General features: G+C 41.8%; 1 protein-coding gene across 1 annotated transcript in view; it reads right to left on the minus strand.

The window, feature by feature from the left end:
* The window catches only part of GTF3C1 (general transcription factor IIIC subunit 1), a gene marked incomplete in the record, with an annotated part of 1,808,906 nt that overhangs the window by 814,815 nt on the left and 974,845 nt on the right, over positions 1-19,246 (minus strand). Inside the window, 1 exon segment of the mRNA XM_044089472.1 lies at positions 8,653-8,841. Within this exon segment, the coding sequence (XP_043945407.1) occupies positions 8,653-8,841 (189 nt within the window).

The following is a 19,246-nucleotide window of genomic DNA, read 5'->3' on the forward strand; positions in this document are numbered from 1 at the left end:
ACATAGATAATCCATTAATGGATCATATAATGTTTTTGGATTATACCCATTTCCCCTATACACTGACAGTAGCAGTGCTTTGCACAATATACAAGCTTCTCCAATGAAGATGAATGCAGAGCAGCTACGGAAATGCAGTTTTCTTACTGCAGCTCTGAAAGTATCCCTTAATACTGCGCTAACACTGAAACATTTTAACAATATACTGCCAAAAACCCTGACCTTTGGAGCAGGAGGATTCCACCATAGCACCCTGTGCCAATAATTTAAGATGCTGGTTCTCTAGGTAAATTGACAACATCTTTTTAAATCATAATATCCCTTTGCTATATACAAACTAAGAGAAGCATGTTTTACACATTGCTAAACAACACTGTGAAGTGAAACCAATTTAAAATAATTTGCAAGCCCAACATCTGACAGAGTTCAGCAAACTGATCATAAAAGAGCTCTACTAGTGGAATATGCTGCATACATGCATGCAAACCAACACACGTATCCACACGTACATAATAAAAATAAAAACTAATCAGAATAAAACATAGTGCCCTGGTGATGAGAAAGTAATCAATGTATTGTTTCTTTTTTAAAAGCTACAAGGCTAATTTGAGAGCTATGTGCAGTTACCCAGTTAATATCATGGAGTTTGTGGAATGGAACAAATCATTTTCTTAAAAAAAAAAATATATATATATATATATATATATATATATATATATATATATATATATAAATATCTGAGGTGATCTTCAGTAACACTTGTAGAGAGTAATATTTCATCAATAGGTTATGACATTAGTAGATGATTTTGTAAAGACTTGAAGGGAGTGTCTGGCTGAGTGCCACCTCCTCTGGGTATCATGGGACATACTTCTTTGGGATGTTGCATTATGTTGTGATTCTTGCAGCAACTACTGAGGGGTTTGCTTTTCCCTCAGACACAGTCCTTTATCTGTGAGAAATTTCAAGTGCTGAAGAAGAACACAACACTTCTATTTAGCTGCACTTTTCATTATCCCTTTTTTCCACAGGTAAATACTAGGTTATCAGACTGTAGACTATTACAACCCTAGCCAATAACCAAAGGTCAGAATCAAGCCCTGTACTTTGTATCTGTGAGGAGAAGACCTTAATCACTATGCAAAATTCTCCACTCTACAGTTCAGTTATGTCTTCAATAAGCTACACAGTCCAATTAACAGCAGGGAGTCCAACATTTACTTTTTTATTTCACCTGGTAAAGGTTGTGTTCTTTACTAACCACAATGCCAAACAATGACAGATGCAAAGCTGATGTCCTAGAAGTGTCCATAGCATCACCAGCAGATTTCATTGTATTTTTATTGACATTTTTCATTTAATATATACATGTGCATTCCCTCAGGAGCACAAAGATTTCTAGCAATTAAAAACGACCAGATACAGTGATGCACATAATACTGCTTTATTCAGTTTTATATTGGGTTGTGATCACTTCCTTCTGTCTCATCTCTCACTTCTAGTGGGGAGTTCCATTCTCTTCACTGGGATCCTTTTCAACTTTATTCTTTGGCTAATCCAAGGCTTCCCCCACTTCACTGTTTCTTTAAAACCTCTTTCCCCAGTTTGCCATTACCCTAATTAGTGTCCCAATATTCCTGTTTCTTAAGTCTAAATGCTCTCCAACCTGCTCCCCTTCCAGGTCTTTGCCATGTCTCTATTTTCTTAAATCAATTTTTGTCCCTCTCACCTGCTGACAATCAGCTCCCTCCAGTAAAACTGTTCCACATCACCTAGAGGAGGGTTGACACGGAGGGGGCATCATTTACACAGCCATTGGGGTGGTTGAAGGCTTTTTGCTTTAGCCCTCTGTTCCCTATTGAGTGCCTGATTTGTCAAGTCAAAGGGAGATGTGCATTGGGCTGTGTGTGCTGGATGAGTCTCACTTCTGAAAACGACAATCACTCCCCTCCTCTCCCCAATTTCCACTGTAGAAATCATACTTTGCTGTATGCTTCTGAGTGCTTCCCAGCCTGGGAACAAATCAGAGTCCATTTTGAAAAAAATACAGTCCCAGTTTGGGGTTGAACACCAAATTTAAGGCCATCAGGATGGGAGTGTCAGCTTCAGGGGGTCAATATTGCTCAAAGTATTCCTCATCACTGCCTGGATCATGATCACCCCCAAAGAGGCTTTCAGTAGCATGGTTCTGTGCAGGCAAACTAATGGGCAGTGTCTTACGGGGGGGGGTTGACGATTTGAGGATTGCTAGGCAGGTGAGCAAAAAACATCCAGAAGAAAAATAAAGTAAAAGTGGATAAGTGGGCACACCCGCCTCTGTCTTATTTGCTCATCTCTTAAAAAGCCTCCATTCAGATGTGAAGTCACAGTAAATTGCCTTTACCCAACCTGTGCACCTTTTTCCTATCCCTACTTCCTCTAGAATCATCTATAGGAAGGGCAATTCAACAGTATCAAAACTTTTTTTTTTGTAATAATCATTTTGTAATGGTCAATACTCCTACCAGAGGTGACAACATATTGGACCTGGTCATCACCAACAAGGGTGACCAGTGTTCCACACCGGAGGTCAACCCCTCGCTGGTTAGATCTAACCATAAACAAATCACTTTGGATATCCACATTCCACCCCTACTCCCGGACAAGGAAACCACTGTGAAAAACTTTTCAAAAGCAAACTTCACGTTACTTAAGACCGAGGTGGAAAGTTTCAAACCCCCATGCTAAAGGATAACTCTGTCCAAGCTGCAAAATCCTTTATTGCATTCTACAGGTACCTACAAGAATGCATGGATCGTGCTATCCCAAGCAAAACCAAGACTCACTCCTCCAAGAAAAGGAAACCAGCCTGGTGGACCCCTGCCATAAACAAGCTATACAATAGAAGGAGGAAACTAGTACAGAAAAGAGTAAAATCCCAAGAAGGGAAGACATCCCTGATCAGTATCAGAAAGAAACTATGATCCCTCATAAAACTGTCCAAGGCGAGCTACGAAAGAAAAATTGCCAAGGACTCCAAAGACAACCACAAGGCATTCTTTAGCTATGGCAAAACTCTAAGTGGCAATTGTCAGATCTGCTCAGAGTTAATGCAGAATGACACAAAATACACTGAACCAACCGATATTGCCAACATCCTAGCAGACAGGTTCAGTGTAAGCTTCACTCCCCCTCTCACCCCCAAATGGGCCCATAACCATACCAGAAGAATGTAGAGCCCCTGAAATCACAGACACTCTGGTTAAAACAGCCCTCTCCAAAGCCAAAAATACAGCATCAATGGGAATGGACGGTGTCCGAGGCTGCGTCCTATTCGAGCTCAAAGATGAACTAACCCCTCACCTAAACAAACTGTTCAAACTCAGCCTCTCCACAGGCTACGTACCCACAGAGTGGCGCACAGCAACAGTTATTCCACTCCACAAAGGTGGAGCCACAACAGACTCCAGGAACTATTGCCATATAAGCCTGACTAGCTTGGTCTGCAAGTCTATGGAGTGCATCATCATGGAACTCATTAACAGAGACATTGGGAACCTCCAAACTTTGGACCCTACCCAGTTCGGCTTTGTTAAGGGCAGATCATGCCTCCTAAACCTGATGGACTTCTTTGAGACAGTTACCAATGCTATAGACGAGGGAAAGGTGGTACACACAGCATACCTAGACCTCGTAAAGGCCTTCTACACCATTCCCCATTCTGGTATTAAAGACAAGCTCACCAGCCTGAACATAAACCCCTATGTCACAAGATAGATTGCCAATTGGCTCACGGACAGAACCCACATGTTGAGAGTTGTGGGAGCTAGGTCTGACTCTAAACCGGTTACAAGTGACGTTCCCCAGGGCTCAGTCCTAGGACCCCTCCTGTTTGGCATATACTTCTCAGAGGTACAGGCAAGCACAGGAGGACTATGGCTGACCAAGTTTGCAGACGACTGCAAACTAGTGGCTATAATTGACTCTTCGGCTGACACAGACATCCTCCAAAAGGGTCTCACTCAGATGGATACCTGGTGTCAAAATCATGGCCTCAAGCTAAATGCCAAAAAGTGCATAGTCATCCCCTTTGGAAAAAACAAAGTACACACAAACTACCACATGTGGTAGCCCCCTAAATATGGAAAACGTAATAATGGATCTGGGGACCCAAGTAGATAGTAATCTCTCCTTTGATAATCACATTGCCAAAGTGGTTAGAAAATCCTTCTATGTGACCCACCTAATCACAAAAGAGTTTGCATCCAGATCAAAAGAGGTCATTGTGCCCCTCTACTCAACACTCATCAGACCCATCATAGAGTACAATGTCCCATTTGTGATTTGTACCTTACAAGACAGCTGGAAAGACCACAGAAGTCACTGGCCTCAAACAGATGCCCTATGCAGCTCGACTTAAGAAACTCGATTGCATACCACCTACTCAGAGGTGATCTTTGCCTGACATACAAGGCCATGTCCAACCCGGAACTGATGGACATGCTCCACCTAAAGAAAACCTTATCCCCTCGAGCCACACACTCTAGGGATCTAAACCTCACCACAACAATAAGTAGGATGTGCTGCAGGGATAGATTCCTGTCCCAGAGACTTCTCATGCTTTGGAACACGATTCCAATCTACATTAGGCAGAGCTCCTCGCTAACACTCTTCAAGAGAAACCTTGACGAGTGGATGGGAAACAAAATTTACCCTGGGATCACTTCAGTGGCTCTGCTGGATAAAGGCATAGGGAACTAATCTAAGGGGGTGGCGAAAGCCAACACATTCTGGCTAGGCTTATAAATGCCTTCGGGCAGATAGCCTAGTACCTACCTATGCACCTATAATATTGAAAGGCATGATCTTTGCCCGTCCCTATTTCCTTGACCTTGCATCTTTCTACACACCTTAAAGACCTTACACCAATTTTAAACTGACGCTCTGCCTTGGACAAATCTTGACTTGACCCTTCTAAATTAATTTGACAATATGTTTTTGAAGCCTAGATAATAAAATGTTATCAATCATAAATGTCAAAGTCAAGGTTATTGCTGTTTATTAGCAGCTGGTTCCATTATTTCTCCATCTTCTTTGGTAGTAGAATTACACTTCCTTCTTCCATCATGTACATAATTTACTTTCTTTCTCCACATCTGCTGAAAAAAACATGAAAGTATTCCTTTGACCTCGCATTTTATCAATTTATAGAATTATGGTGTTAATCCAACTAGCTCCATAATCCTTTTCCCTGCATGCTTCTTATTGCTTTCTTGACCTCTTCTTCTGTTACTTCCCTGTTAATGCCATCCCTTTCTACCTCTCCAGTTTGCTTCACATATGCACACTCCTCTGTATATTCTGCTTGAAACTTATACAGATCTTTTTTTTTTGGACTTATCCAGATCTTGACAGAATTACACTGACTTCTCTTTTATCTCTTCATCCATTTCCATTACCCTGTTGTTTCTACCGTTAATGCATTTACTTTTGCTTTCTTTTTCACTCAAACTCTGGGCCATCATCTTCATTTTTCTCACCTTGTCCCCATCATGTCTTTGCTCTAGATATCCTCCACATTTGCATTTTTTGTTTCTCAAACTTCTATTCTTTATCCCAACTTCTCCTCCTCTTCTCTACACTTCCTCTCTCCTGGATGTTTTTTTTTTTTGTTTAACACCTTTATTGAATAATCTCTTGTGATGTGGGCAAACTTACATTTCTGTAAAAGTAAATGAAAAATACTACCAAGTTCACACTTACAAACATTATACATAACATATATTCTTCCATACAGTATAATTAATCCAACATTACATAAAATGTTCAATTCCTGCCTTTTCTTAAACCTCATTCCTCTTCCAAAACATTTTTTTTTCTTTATGTATTGTTCCCGCAATTTCCATTTTTTTCTATGCAGTGAGCTCCTACCCTTTTCTAAACATCCCACTTTCTGTTCTTTTATCTCACTTACAATACTCACTACTTCAAGTAAGGCTGGTTAAGAATTTGACTTCCATTTTCTAGTAGTTGCTTTTTTGGCAGCCACCAGAATTAAACTTAACAGGAACTTACTATTTCTAGGCAATTCAGATCCTGTATCCTAGCTCAAAAAATTAATTTCCTTAGTAGTACTCATTTGCTAGCCCAGTATTTCTGACAAGAGTACTCTGCTGGAAATTATTAAAACCTGCCAACTCATTACACTCCGAAAACTTAAGTTCCCAGCTATCTCTTCCTTCTACATCACACTCCCAACATTTGCCATCTACCCCAGGAAAAAAAATTCTCTGGAGTCGGCTTGTGTTATAAAAGTACATAAGCAAACACTTCCTAGCAAAACTCTTACACTACATGTTCTAAACTTTTTTGAATATTTGGGAGCCATAAATAGCTCATAACATTGTTTCTCTGTGAATTGTTGATCTAATCTCTCTTCTCAATCTTTTCTGACCTCCTCCGATTGATTCCTATAGTTATCGTGCAATATTTTATATGCCGTAAAATATCCCACTTTTAACAGCTTATGTTCTAGATTCACCTAAAAACTCAACCAGTGCAGGTTTTTCATTTAGGATTCCCTATCATTTTCTCTTTGCTTATACTCTGATACTGGTTTGAGCATCTATCTATACCATTTGCAGATCTCCATCTTCCATTTTCTTTGTTACACCATCCCACCAACCTTCTCTTGCAGCTTAAATTTCCTTTTGATTTTCCACTCCTTTCCCTGTAATCCCTGCTCTACGTCCTCTAAATGTACCTCCTAGTTTCATCCCACTTCTACTGTGATACTGGTCTTCTTCCTATTCCTCCCTTAATCCCTATTAATACTGGAGAATATTCTATTACTGTTTGAGCTATTTCTATTCTTTCTACTATATCTTATTACATTCTTTTATCAAAACCAATCCAATCTACCCTTGATTCCATTCTGATTCGGTGAAGAACGATTTGACCTCTTACATCCATCTACCTCTGTTATTCATTTCTTCAGCTCTTTCAAACTGCTTCTGTTCCTCTCCTACTGCTCTTCTTGTCCTGTCCTAGACACCTTCTAACCAAGTGTTGCAATGAAGTATCTCCTATTATCTCAACCCTTTTTGTGCCTACCTCCTCTCCATTCCTTAGAAATATATTATCTCTATTAGGGACAAATGTCTTACCAGTTTTAAATTTCTTTCCCTTGCTCTTCTTTTTCAGATAAGCCATCTCCATTACCCCTTGTCTTCACATTCAGAATGACTATGTCTAATTCTTTCCCGAATATACTGGCTAGCCCTTTTTCCCTATGCCTCAACATAATCTACTTTCACTCAACAAATTTTCTTGTTTGCTGTAACAGCATTGTATCAGCTTTATTTCTAGTGTACCTGATGAGCCTGAAGTCCTGACAATCCAAAGGACCAAAGCGTTTAACTTTGAATAAATCTGCAAGTATATAGGTCATTACTTCTTTAGTTACTAACTGGTTTCACCGAGTGGACACAGTATATAACTCACATTTTGTGTGGTTATTTAGTCAAGCAGAATGGTATTCTCTGTTTACTGGTAGTGTTTTACCTGTGCCAAACATTACTGCTCTGACAGCTAAGCTAGAAGAGTCAGCATATCCATTCCTTGAAACCTGTCCAGCAAAGCAGATTCCTGATGCTTTCCATTCAGGCAGAACAGTACTCAAAGAAATCAACTACTGATTTGCTTTATCTTCAAATTTCGGTAAAAATTATTGCTATATAATGCTACTCAGACTTGAAGATCAAATAAATACAATATAAAGAATGATTGCATAAAAATAACTTGAGGAAGGATTTTTACAGAGAGAGAGGTACCGCCATATTACCAGCTTTTCCTTTATCTACACAAAGTTGAAGTCTGAAGTGTAACTAAAGGGGGGGGGTCAGATGAGTGCTTGCTTTAGGGCTTTGTGTGTGGTCTTTTTTATGCTATAAAGAAGCTGCCTGCTGCAAATGTATCAATTGGTGTGCTACAGTTTTCAAAATAAGTCTTTTTTTTGCTCTGACTTAGACATGAGAAGTGCAGAGGATTTATTGTTTTTTTGCTCATTAACTCTTGAGACACCGGATTGGGGAATGACACCAGTTGCTACATGAGAAAGCCATGGCTCTGAGAAAAGTGATAGTTAAAAAGTGCACAACACAAAGTACTTACTTTTGGGGACATGATAAATTGGGAAGATTAGTAGATTACATGGACCAAGAAGCCTTTACTTGTCATCAGAGTCTATGTTTGAAAGTATGCAGTTAAGTGAGTAAACACATTTTCACAATTCTGATGATCTTTGGTATGCACCCGTCTCTTCTATACACATTTTATCAGTGAACCTCATGAACATGCCAAATGCCATTATTCTAGATCCACAATGATTTTTTGTGCATTATGAAAAGAAATTACGCATTTGCAAAACTAAAGTATACTGTGGATGAAGCAGCAAACATTATGTTTTGTTAAGTTGGTAGCAATGACTGCAGACTGTTCCTCAAGTTATTAAGTGGTCCAAAAACAAAGGAGAATTTTCTGGTGTGGGCAGTAATTATAATTTATTATCTTACAGGTATCTGAATTAAGGAAGAGTGTGGCTTGGGCAGAAAACAGGAAGTAAAGGTATTCATAAACCAAACAGTAATTGGCATGAAATAAGAACATGTTTACCTTTCTTTTTCTTCGTTTTTTCCTTTTTTGTAGTTTCATTCTTGGGTCGCTTTCTCTTTTGGTTTTTCCCACCAATAACCTGATTCCTCCTGTCAGACAGTCTTTCTTGTTGCATCTGAATGTCCTCATCCTTCCGTAATATAAAATCACCAGCTGAGTTTGCTTCTTCTGAGAGATTAAACCTATTGCCTGTAGAACAATATTAGTACAAGTAAAGGTATAAACACAACAGCCAAGTTAATTTATCGATCAGCATCAATGCCAATATGCAGTGATATTATCATGTGAGAAGTGCAGAAGGAACTCTTGCATGTAACGTAAGGAGGACAGAAGCAAATACTGGAAAACAGTGTTAATAAATATTTATAACGTCCTGTACAATGTTATCATGGATTGAATGTTTGAATATAAACCTCACATGATGGCAAAAATGAGAAAAACAACTTTGTGCTGCCTTTTATTTTATTCATTGGTTAATCAAGTAAACCCACCAGGCTCAAACTAAGTTCCCATTAGAGTTTATTTTTTCTTTGAAGCTCTACTACTCCTTTGCATATGCCCCTTGCAAGGTGCAAAAAATGGCCACATAATGGGGTGATGCAGGAGCTTGTTATCCACTTCCTCAAGTGATACCATTCAAAGGAGTCCTTGAACTGGTAGATAAATGTCCCTATCCATCACCAGTCTTCACACACAGGCATGCGCACACCCTCCACTCCCATCAGGCATGTACACACCCTCCACTCCTAGCAGCCATGTACACGGCCTCCACTCCTAGCAGGCATATACACGCCCTCCACTCTTATCAAGCATAAACACACCCTCCACTCCTATCAGCATATACACACCCTCCACTCATCCCTGTAAGCATGAGCAGGCTCTGCTGTTTGTCTAGACATTTTACTAATTGAAATGTGAGTTACACACTTAATGGAACATTGAGATGTCTCTGGTCTCTGTCTGGACAAGGAACAGCAAGACTTTTGCCTTTGGTACCCTCTCATGATGGCAATGAACTACTCACAAGCTCAAGCTCCTTACTAGTCAGAAACTCTGGTTGCTGCTTTGTCCAGAATCAAGTTTGACCACATTCAGTCATACAGCTATGCATCATAAATAAGAAAATTTTAAGATCTTTAAAATAAGTTCACTCAAAAACCCTTCAGAGAATGACAATTTGGAGGGGGAAGGCTGTTAGGTTGTTCCAGTGTGCAGACAGAAACCAGAGAAATTGAATGTTACGTTAAGTATATAACTTACATTTCTCAAGTCTTATCCAGACACTGGAACATCAGGACAGAATCCTAAGCTAACATGGGTGACTTAGCCTACCAGGCCTTTAAGAATGGTCACTCCAAAAATAGCTCTTTTTCTAGAAATGGAGTCAAGACTGTAATGCTTAGCAAAGATATGTAATGAATACAAAGTAGCTGCTACTGCTGCTATCTCATCAACTGGAAGGTTATGTATGAATTCCATGGACATAGCTTGAGCCTTAACTGAGTGAGCCTTTGGTGAAACAATAAGCTGTTTACCTCTACTGAAGAATAACAAAAGAAAATGCAGGGCAGAATTCATTTGGCCAATATAATCTTAATAATCTTAATACCAAGCTTGGCCAGTGAGAAACTGATAAAGAACTGATAATCTTTGCTGAAGGTCTTAGTGCGATCCACATAAAAACCTTAATTGCTAGTGAACATCAAAACAATGAAACAAGTGCCTCTTCTGCTAGAGCACTTAACAAAAAAATACAAAGGCAGGTAAATGTATTGATTTAGATTGTTTTGAGTCTCTACTTTAGGCATAAAAGACAGCTTAGTTCTAAGGGATACTCAATCCTGATGGGGAAAAAAAATTAAGAATATAATGAAAACAGGGAGCTAGGGTTTGTATAATACTCAAGGTGTTTACTTCACAGTCACAATGTACAGGGTTTGATTCTCACCTTTGAAAGGGAAATTGGCTAGGTTTAAAATGGCCTACAAGGACATCTATCCAAGTACTTACCTATGAAAGATCATGAAAGCTCAAACTTTTCTCGCTGAAGTAACAGCCACCGAGAGAGTTGTCTTACATGATAAGAACTCAATATCAACTGAACCTGCCGGCTCAAACTGGGGTTTCATCAGACTCTCCAATACAAAGTTCAGATCCCACCTGGAGCCAGTTTAACTACAGGGGAATCTGGAATGAAATATGCCTTTGATGAAGGCCTTACATGATCAATGTGCAGCCAGGGAATGATCTGGAAAGCCTTCATGATAGGAAGGCATCACTGCTAGGTGCACTATAATTTGAGGAGTAGCCCTGTTCCATTTTTATACAGTTATGTTAAAATGATTAACATTGCCTCTAAATATGCTAACACTAAATTCTTGTCAATAAGCCTATATCAATATTTTTTTTCCATTTCCCTTGTAAGTTCTCCTGGTTGAGTTTTTTTTCTGAGAAGCTGTAATGACTTTGATAATGTCAAATGGAACTGACAGTTCCTGGCCATTACTAGAACTGGAGAAACCAAGAGGTTAATTGAAGGGATTGAATGTCCAGATGAGAATGTCTGGACAACTGACATAGCAAATCAGAACTCGGAGTGAGAAGTGATTTCTTCTTCAGTTCAGGCCAAAGCAGAGAGAAATAAGTCTGGCACAGCCAAAAGTGAGCTATAAGAATGAGCGAAGCCTTGCAAATTTTGGTCTTCTATAATAATCTTCACAATACTAAAAGATGGGAAAGGCATGAAGGAAGCTCAGGACCAATAGTGGGAGAATACTTCACTAGGTGTCTGTTATTCTTGGGGATCTATGTTACGATGAAAGGGAATTTGGTGTTGAATGGTGAATCAAAAAGAATGCAGTAGTGTCTCCCCCACTTCCTGAATATGCTGTGTGCTATGCTGGTTGAAAGACCATTAGCACGGTAGCAGTACCTCTGCTAAGTATGTCTACAATCACACTGATACACCCAGGTGTCAGGTATGTGCGTTGCTATTAAAAAAAAAATCTTGTGAGGTGATCACCCAATCCCATACTCTTACTGCTTTCCTTGCGTAGTAGATAAGATCAGGTCTCTTCTTGCTTGTTCACATACCATACCACTGGCATATTGTCCGACTGTATGGCAATTGCACCCTGAGGAAGCACACGCTGAAATGACTGGAATGCTAGCAGGACTGCTACCATCTCAAGTATGTTTACATGCACAGAGGCCTCTTTCATGGTCCACAAACCTTGCACTACCCTGTCTGAGAAATGCACCCCCCTCCCCAAACTGACGGCAGAGGTATCCATTATAATCATTGCAAAGGGTATTTTTTTTTGATGAAACGAGAGCCTAATGACGGATTCTGCGAGTTCGTCCAGAAGTTTAAGCTCTGACGACCCTCAATAACCTGATCATGTGGTACAATGGCAGTGTGAACTGATTCCATTGTACCCATAGCATCCATTTCAAAATTCTCAAGTTGAGACAGGTATGGCAAACCGTTTGTACTGACACAGCCATGAGGCTAAGGACTCTGAGGACTTGAAATGCTGATGGCAGATCCTGTTAAAGTAGGAGTTTGGAAATTATAGGGGTAACTGTCCTGTGACATAACAGCCAGCTAGCTTTTTCTCAGTATCTAGGCAATAACCTGTAAAAACAAATCGTGTGATGGTTTGAATTGAGATTTGTTTATTTTTACATTATCTCCAAAGACATGAAGACTTGAAGCAAGTAATGTCTTACTAGAACAAGCTGCTCCACAGACAATGCTGCCAGGAGAAAATCATCTAAGTACAGGAATATCCTGATTCTTAAAAGTCACATGTAAGTTGTGACTGAAGCCATGCATTTTGTTATCAAATTGGGGGGGGGGTCTTTGGCGAGACCAAATGGTAGGGTTCAAACTGAGTGACTGCCTCTGACTTGGAAGCGAAGAAGCAAAAAAAAATCTTCTCGTTCTACTGTCTATTTTTGTGTGTAGGTAAGCATTCCGAAGATCTAGAGAGCACATCTAATTTGTCTGAAGACAAGACAGTACAGACTGTACTGTAACCATCTGAAAGAAATCTTCTTTCCAAAATGGTTAAACCAGCTTAGATTGAGTATCAGCCCGAAGACCTTGGTCTTTTTGGCACTAAAAAGAATGTGGAGTAAAATCCAGTCCTTCTCAGGTCGACTGGACAGCTTTGTTGAGGAGGCAGTTCTGGGCCTCCTTTGAAGCTGCTTCCCTTTGTCTGGGTGGTACAAGATGGGGTTGGGAAGGCTGAACTGGGGGTGCTCTGAAAAATGGAATATAATAGCCTTTGGATACAACACCTCTTACCCACAAATCTGTCAAGATGGCCATCCATGTTGGTGTGTGTAAAGAGAGTTTTTTCCTGACTCCCTCTAGATGGGTACAGTCTGGCAAATCTTCAGAGATCATAGGAACAGGATACTCAAGTATACCCTATATCTCTAGTTACTTGGACCACCTCTTCCTCTGGGGTGGCTAGACTAAAAATGTGCCATGCCCTGGGAACCTCAGTCTTTTTGCTGTCTTTGCTATGGCTGTTGAGATTTGCAAAACCACAACATTCTCACCTCTTTCTGGTTCTGACGGAAAGTCCTTTATGGGGTGGCACATGCAACTCCCACTGCAGTGAGTGTTTTGCCCTCTTGCTCACAAGTAGACAATCTCTCCTTAATTTGCTGCCCAAAACACTAACTTTATCAAAAGGGATTTTGGTGAAAGACGCCTAGAAATGGCTGGGAAATTGATAAGTCACATTAAGACCTGTCTTCTCATTGTTAGGCCTAAACCTCTGTCTCTAACTGTCCCATCAGTCGCGTTATTTATTAGAAGCATGGTTCATAGGTAGGTACTACGCTATTGGCCCTAGGGCCTATATAAGCCTAGCCAAAAATGTACCCTGGCTTTCGCCACCCAAGAAAGTTATTTTCCTGTGCCCCTGTCGAGCAGAGCCACAGAAGTGATCCCTGGGGTGAATTTCCTATTTCCCATCCAATCATCAAGATTTTTCTTGAAGAGTGCTAATCAGGAGCTCTGTTTGACATAGATAGGTAGTCTGTTCCAGAGTATGGGAAGTCTCTGGGACAGGAATCTATCCCTCCAGCATGTTCTGTTTATTGTGGTGACAAGGTTTAGGTCCCTAGAGTGTGTAGCTCAGAGGGACTGGATTTCTTTAAGTGGAGCTTGTCCAACAGCTCTGGGTTTGACATAGCTTTGTATGTTAGGCAGAGATCACCTCTGAGTAGGCGATATGCGATGGAGTAAAGCTGGAATTTTTTGAGACTGTCTGCATACGGCATTTGTTTGAGGCCAGTAATCCTCTTTGTGAGGTATTTCTGTGGCTTTTCCAGTTGTTGTAGATGTCTTGTGAGGTACATACCAAAAGGGGCATTGTACTCTATAATGGGTATAATGAGTGATGAGTAAGTAGAGGGAAACAATGACCTCTTTTTTTCTGGATGAGAAACCTTTTGTGATAAGGTGAGCCACGTAGAAGGATTTTCTGACTACTGTGGCAATGTGATTATCAAAGGAGAGACTAATGTCCACCTGTGTCCCAAGGTCTCATCACATTTTTGGCGTTAAGTAGACTACCAGCTATGTGGTAGTTTATGGGTACAGAGTTTTTACCAAAGGGGATGACAATACACTTTTTGGCACTGAGCTTCAGGTCATGGCTTTGACACCAGGCATCTGTCTCAGTGAGGCCCTTTTGTAGTATGTCCACATAGTTAGGAGTTTCGATTATGGCTCCTAGTTTGCAGTCATCTGCAAACTTTGTTAGCCAAAGACCTTCTGTGTTAGCCTGTACTTCAGAGAAGTAGATACCAAACAGGAGAGGACCCAGGACTGAACCCTGTGGTACTCCACTTGCCACTGGTCTGAAGTCGGATTTGTAGTCTGCTACTTTCACAGTGTGGGTTCTGTCCATGAGCCAGTTGGCAACCCATCTTGTGACATAGGGATTTATACCTAGTTTAGTGATATTATCTGTAATTCCATAGTGGGGGATGGTGTGAGAAAGTCTTGGCGAGATCTAGATAAGCTCTGTGAACCACCTTACCCTCAATCTATGGCTTTGGTGACTGCTTCAAAGAAGTCAATCAGGTTTAGGAGACATGATCTGCCTTTTACAAATCTGAATTGGGTAGGGTCCAGAGTTTGGAGATGACCAATGTCTTTGTTTATGAGTTCCATGATGATACGTTCCATGGCCTTGCAGACCAGGCTCGCCAGACTAATGGGGTGGTAGTTCCCGGGGTCCGTCGTAGCTCCCCCTTTGTGGAGTGGGATAACCGTCGCGGTGCGCCATTCAGTGGGCACAAAGCCTGAGGTGAGGCTATGATTGAACATGGTACTTGGGTAGGGTGCCAGTTCATTTTGTAGTTCATGCAGAACGCAGCCTGGGATATTGTCAGGTCCCATGGATGCTGTGTTCTTGGCTTTGGAGAGTGTGTTTTTTACCTGTGCAGCCGTGATCACAGGAACATTGCATCCTTCCAGTATAGAGATGGGCCCTCTAGGGGGTGAGAGGGGGTAAAGTTAGCACTGAACCTATCTGCCAGGATGTTGCCAATATCAGTTGGTTCTGTATATTTAGTGCCATTGCACTGTAACTCAGAGCAGATCTGAGTGTTGCCATTGAGATTCTTGACATAGCTATATAATGCTTTGTGATTGTCTTTAGTCAGTGGCAATTTTCTTTTCGTAACTAGCTTTGCAGGATTTTATGAGGGATCTCAGCTTCTTACTGAGTTTGACCAGAGAGTTCCTCCAGTCATGGCATTTTACTCTTTTTTGCAACAGTTTCTTTCTTCTCTTGTAGAGTTTGTTTATGGCACAGGACCACCAGATTGGCTTCCCTTTTTTGGAGGACAGCATCTTGGTTCTATTAGGGATAGCATGATCCATGCACTCGTGTAAGTGCTTATAAAGTGCATTTGTGTAGGATTCAGCAGTCGTACCTCTATTGTCTGTCTGTATGGGTGTCATGAAGTTTGCCACTTCTGTCTTAAGAAGTGTGAAGTTGGCTTTGGAGAAGCTTTTTTACGGTGGTTTCCCTAATTGGGGGTGGGGGCGGGATGTGGATGTCTAGGGTGATTAGCTTGTGGTCAGATCTGACCAACGAGGAATTGACCTCTGGTGTGGAACACCAGTTGCCCATGTTGGTAATGACCAGGGCTAGGATATTGCTGCTCCTGGTGGGGGTGTGAATAAGTTGATCCAAGGCTTTGGAATTTATGAATTCCAGAAAATGTTGAGCAAAAGAGTTAGCACACGAGTAGTTTTCCCAGTTAATGGTGGGGTAGTTGAAATCACCCATTATTAGGGTGTTGGGTTGTACCCTAATACTTTCCAGTGTATCAAGAAATGAGGAGTGGGAATCCTGGGGCATGGTGGGGGGGTCTGTAGCAAGCTACAATTTGGATTGCGGTCTTGCCTAGAGTTAGCTGCACTTGGATAATCTCGGATGCATTATGTTGTGCAACTAGCCTGGAGGTGTGGATATCCTTAATGAATATGGACACGCCTCCACCTTTAGTGCTTCATTCCGGGTTAGGTGGCCGAAAGGTGTGGTATGAATTATAGCCTGGTAATGCAGGGGTGCTCTCTGGAGCTTTGAACCAGGTCTCTGTCACTGCACAGATGTCGATGTTCTCCATTTTAAGGAGTGCCTCGAGTGAGTGCATTCTGAGGTTTAGACTTCTAGCATTGAGTAGCATTACCCTCAGATTTTGCTTGCTTGTACCTGTTATGGTGGTGACTTTGTCATTTAAACCTTGCCTAAAAAAGGCACTATAGGGGTGGCAAGAGCCTTAGCCAGTATCCGGAATCCCAAGGGCGACAGGTGCAGGCCATCTCTAGCAAAGCATCGTGGTCTGTCGATCATGTAGTCCCAGGCAGACAAATACTGGATCCCCTTAGAATGACACTAGAAGCTTAGCCAATTGTTGAAGTCAATCATTTTATCCTTGTACTGTGGTATCATTCTGGGTGATGGCAGGATGCTACTCAGGGCTAGGGTCATACCTGCCTGGGCTAGAAGACTGGAGAGCTCCTCCATGTCTCTTTTCATGTAGTCCAGGGAGGTATGTCTCAGGTCATTCACACCAACATGGACAATGACAGTGTCATATTTGTACTTGTGGAGTGACCTGAGTGCGTGCATTATGTGGCGGATTCTGGCACCTGAAAGGCAGCGGACAGTAACTTTCTCCTTGTTTAGCCTGGTGAGTGGAACATCAGTGTGCCTGACTATAGACTCACCTATGACTAGAGTAATGGGTACCTTGTTATGCCTTATGGGCTGTGGTTGAGTGGCACACTGAGTTTGTGGGCTATGTGTCATTTGGGTTGTGTTGGGGAGATGAGTTTGCTTGCGTTTCTGCTTTGGATGTCCCTGATGCTTGGGCAGGTTTTTATTGAGAGCCTCCACGAATGTAGGTGTGTGTTTTGTGTTTCTATGTGTGTGTTTTGGTAGTGTAAGTTTTGAGGGACTATGTGATGAGTGTGGTGTGGTGCAAGTGTTTACCTTTTTCTCTTGACTGTCTAGTCCAGTCTTGGGTGAAGAGAGCTTTGCTTCCAGTTTGGCTATATAAGTGCACCTCTCACAGGTTGTAATGTTGGGTGGTAGAAAGAGAGGGTTGTCTGTGTACATGAGGCAATTGCTGCATTGCCCCAAGATGCCCAGATTCATCAGGCAGACAGGAGAAATCACCGGGAGCTGACCCTTAGACATGCCTGGATAGGTGCTTATTAAGTACTAAAAACTGCTTTCCTCTAGACTACTGAGGAAAGTTGAGTTGGTCAGAGAAGAAATAGTGTTCATGGCAGCCACCAGAGTGTCAATCTGTAAGCAGCGTTCCCTGTAAAAAAAAGCAACTGCTTCCGATTTTCCCAAGATTTCTGAGCAGTCTCCCTCTGGAACTGAACCATGTGTGCCATGTAGTTCAATGCTCTGGCACAGAACATACTGGATGCACAGACTCTCTTTTTTTAACTTATCCAATACTCTGGAGTCTTTGTTAAGGGAATGGATAGCTTGGGCATCTTCCGGGATGTCCTTTATGGCCATGACTACCACTATGGAATCAAAAACAGCTCATTTGCTCTAATATGACCTATCTTTGAGGATCCAAAGGACTCTGTCTGGCTTCCTCAGGATGGGCTCAACTAAGTCTGGCTATTTCCATTCCTTACTACAGACCTTATCTACCATTTCTATGGGGAGGCACTATCCATGCTACTGCTGGGTGAGAGGAATTATAGGCTCTCTGTAAGATATGCTCCCTATGGAAGGTGGGGAACACTGGCCATGATCTCTTCTGCCTCATCAGCAGCAATATTTTGCTACAGGATCCATCCTCTGAAAGGGATTTGGGGAAACAAAAACTTCCTCTAGATCTGCATCTAGAGTGGCAGACACCGGGGGGGGGGGGGGTATATGTGCTGCTTCTTGCACTTTCTCTTCCTCAGAGGGAGTTGAGATGGAAGTCTTTGTCTGAACTTTCTTGGGAAGAGTAATCTCCACACATCACCAAACTGGGCCTACTAGTCTTTTGGTCCTGAGGGAGCCTGGATAATGGTTGGCTCGCAAGTCCATCTACAGTATCTCGAGGACGAATTGGTACAGCTTATACTATGGGCATGAAGGAGCTAGATGCAGCCCCCTTATGCACTTTGGAATCCGCTGAAATGCCTGGGGCCAGATCCATCTGTGCTAATGAAATAGAGGTCTGTGTCAACAGACAAACCTACCCTGATCATCAGCACCAATGTGTCTGGAGCAAAGGCCAAACTGGGAATATTCAGTTGAATGTTCTAACACAGAGAATGGCACTGAGGTCATCAGTGTCAGTCTTGCTGGTGCTGAAGGCCTGGTGCCAACTACCAAGGGCCTAGTGACAGTCTACATCGAAGGCTTTGGCTCTGATGCCACAAGCACTGAAGCGGTAAGTGCAGGAGAGGTGAGATCCATCTGTACTCAGGTCTGGTATAACAGATGGTGTCAACTCTTAATGCTGTCAGTGACAACACTTCCCAGAGGAGGAATGGCGATATGGGAGGCCTGGGTATTCTCTGTCTGCATTGGGAATGGTCTAAGCCAAGAAGTTGAGCCTTGACAAAGCTGACAACATTTACTCCCAGTTAACTTGAGGAGGGCTTTGAAGGGATCTTCGAGATTAAACAGATGATGCAGATGGGAGTCTCGAGGAAAGCAGTCAAGACAGCTCTTTTTCAGAAGAAAACCTTCCTGCATGCAGTTATGGCATACAGCCTTCTGTGGTACCAGAGGAACCTCTCAGGAGAGGAGATGAAAGCATGTCTGGAGTAGAAACATTGGGCCTTTCTCCTCTACAAAAAGAGGTAGAAACTCAAGGAGCTTTTCAGGAAGTAAGCTTCTCTAACACAGATTGCTCCCTCAAGCTTTCCTTTTCTCCCTCCTTTTGTCCAGTGTAGCAGGCTCAAGTTCGCATCAGTGTTAAGTCTGGCACGAGTATGTTAAGACAAGCAGCTTATTTTAATATTTTACCAAGTATGGGAACTAAAGTTTTTACAAATACCACAGTGCTAGTAAGAAGTATGGCTTTT

Source organism: Protopterus annectens, chromosome 12.part0, assembly GCF_019279795.1.
Source record: "Protopterus annectens isolate FY-2018-M chromosome 12.part0, PAN1.0, whole genome shotgun sequence".
NCBI classification, from domain to species: Eukaryota; Metazoa; Chordata; order Ceratodontiformes; family Protopteridae; genus Protopterus; species Protopterus annectens.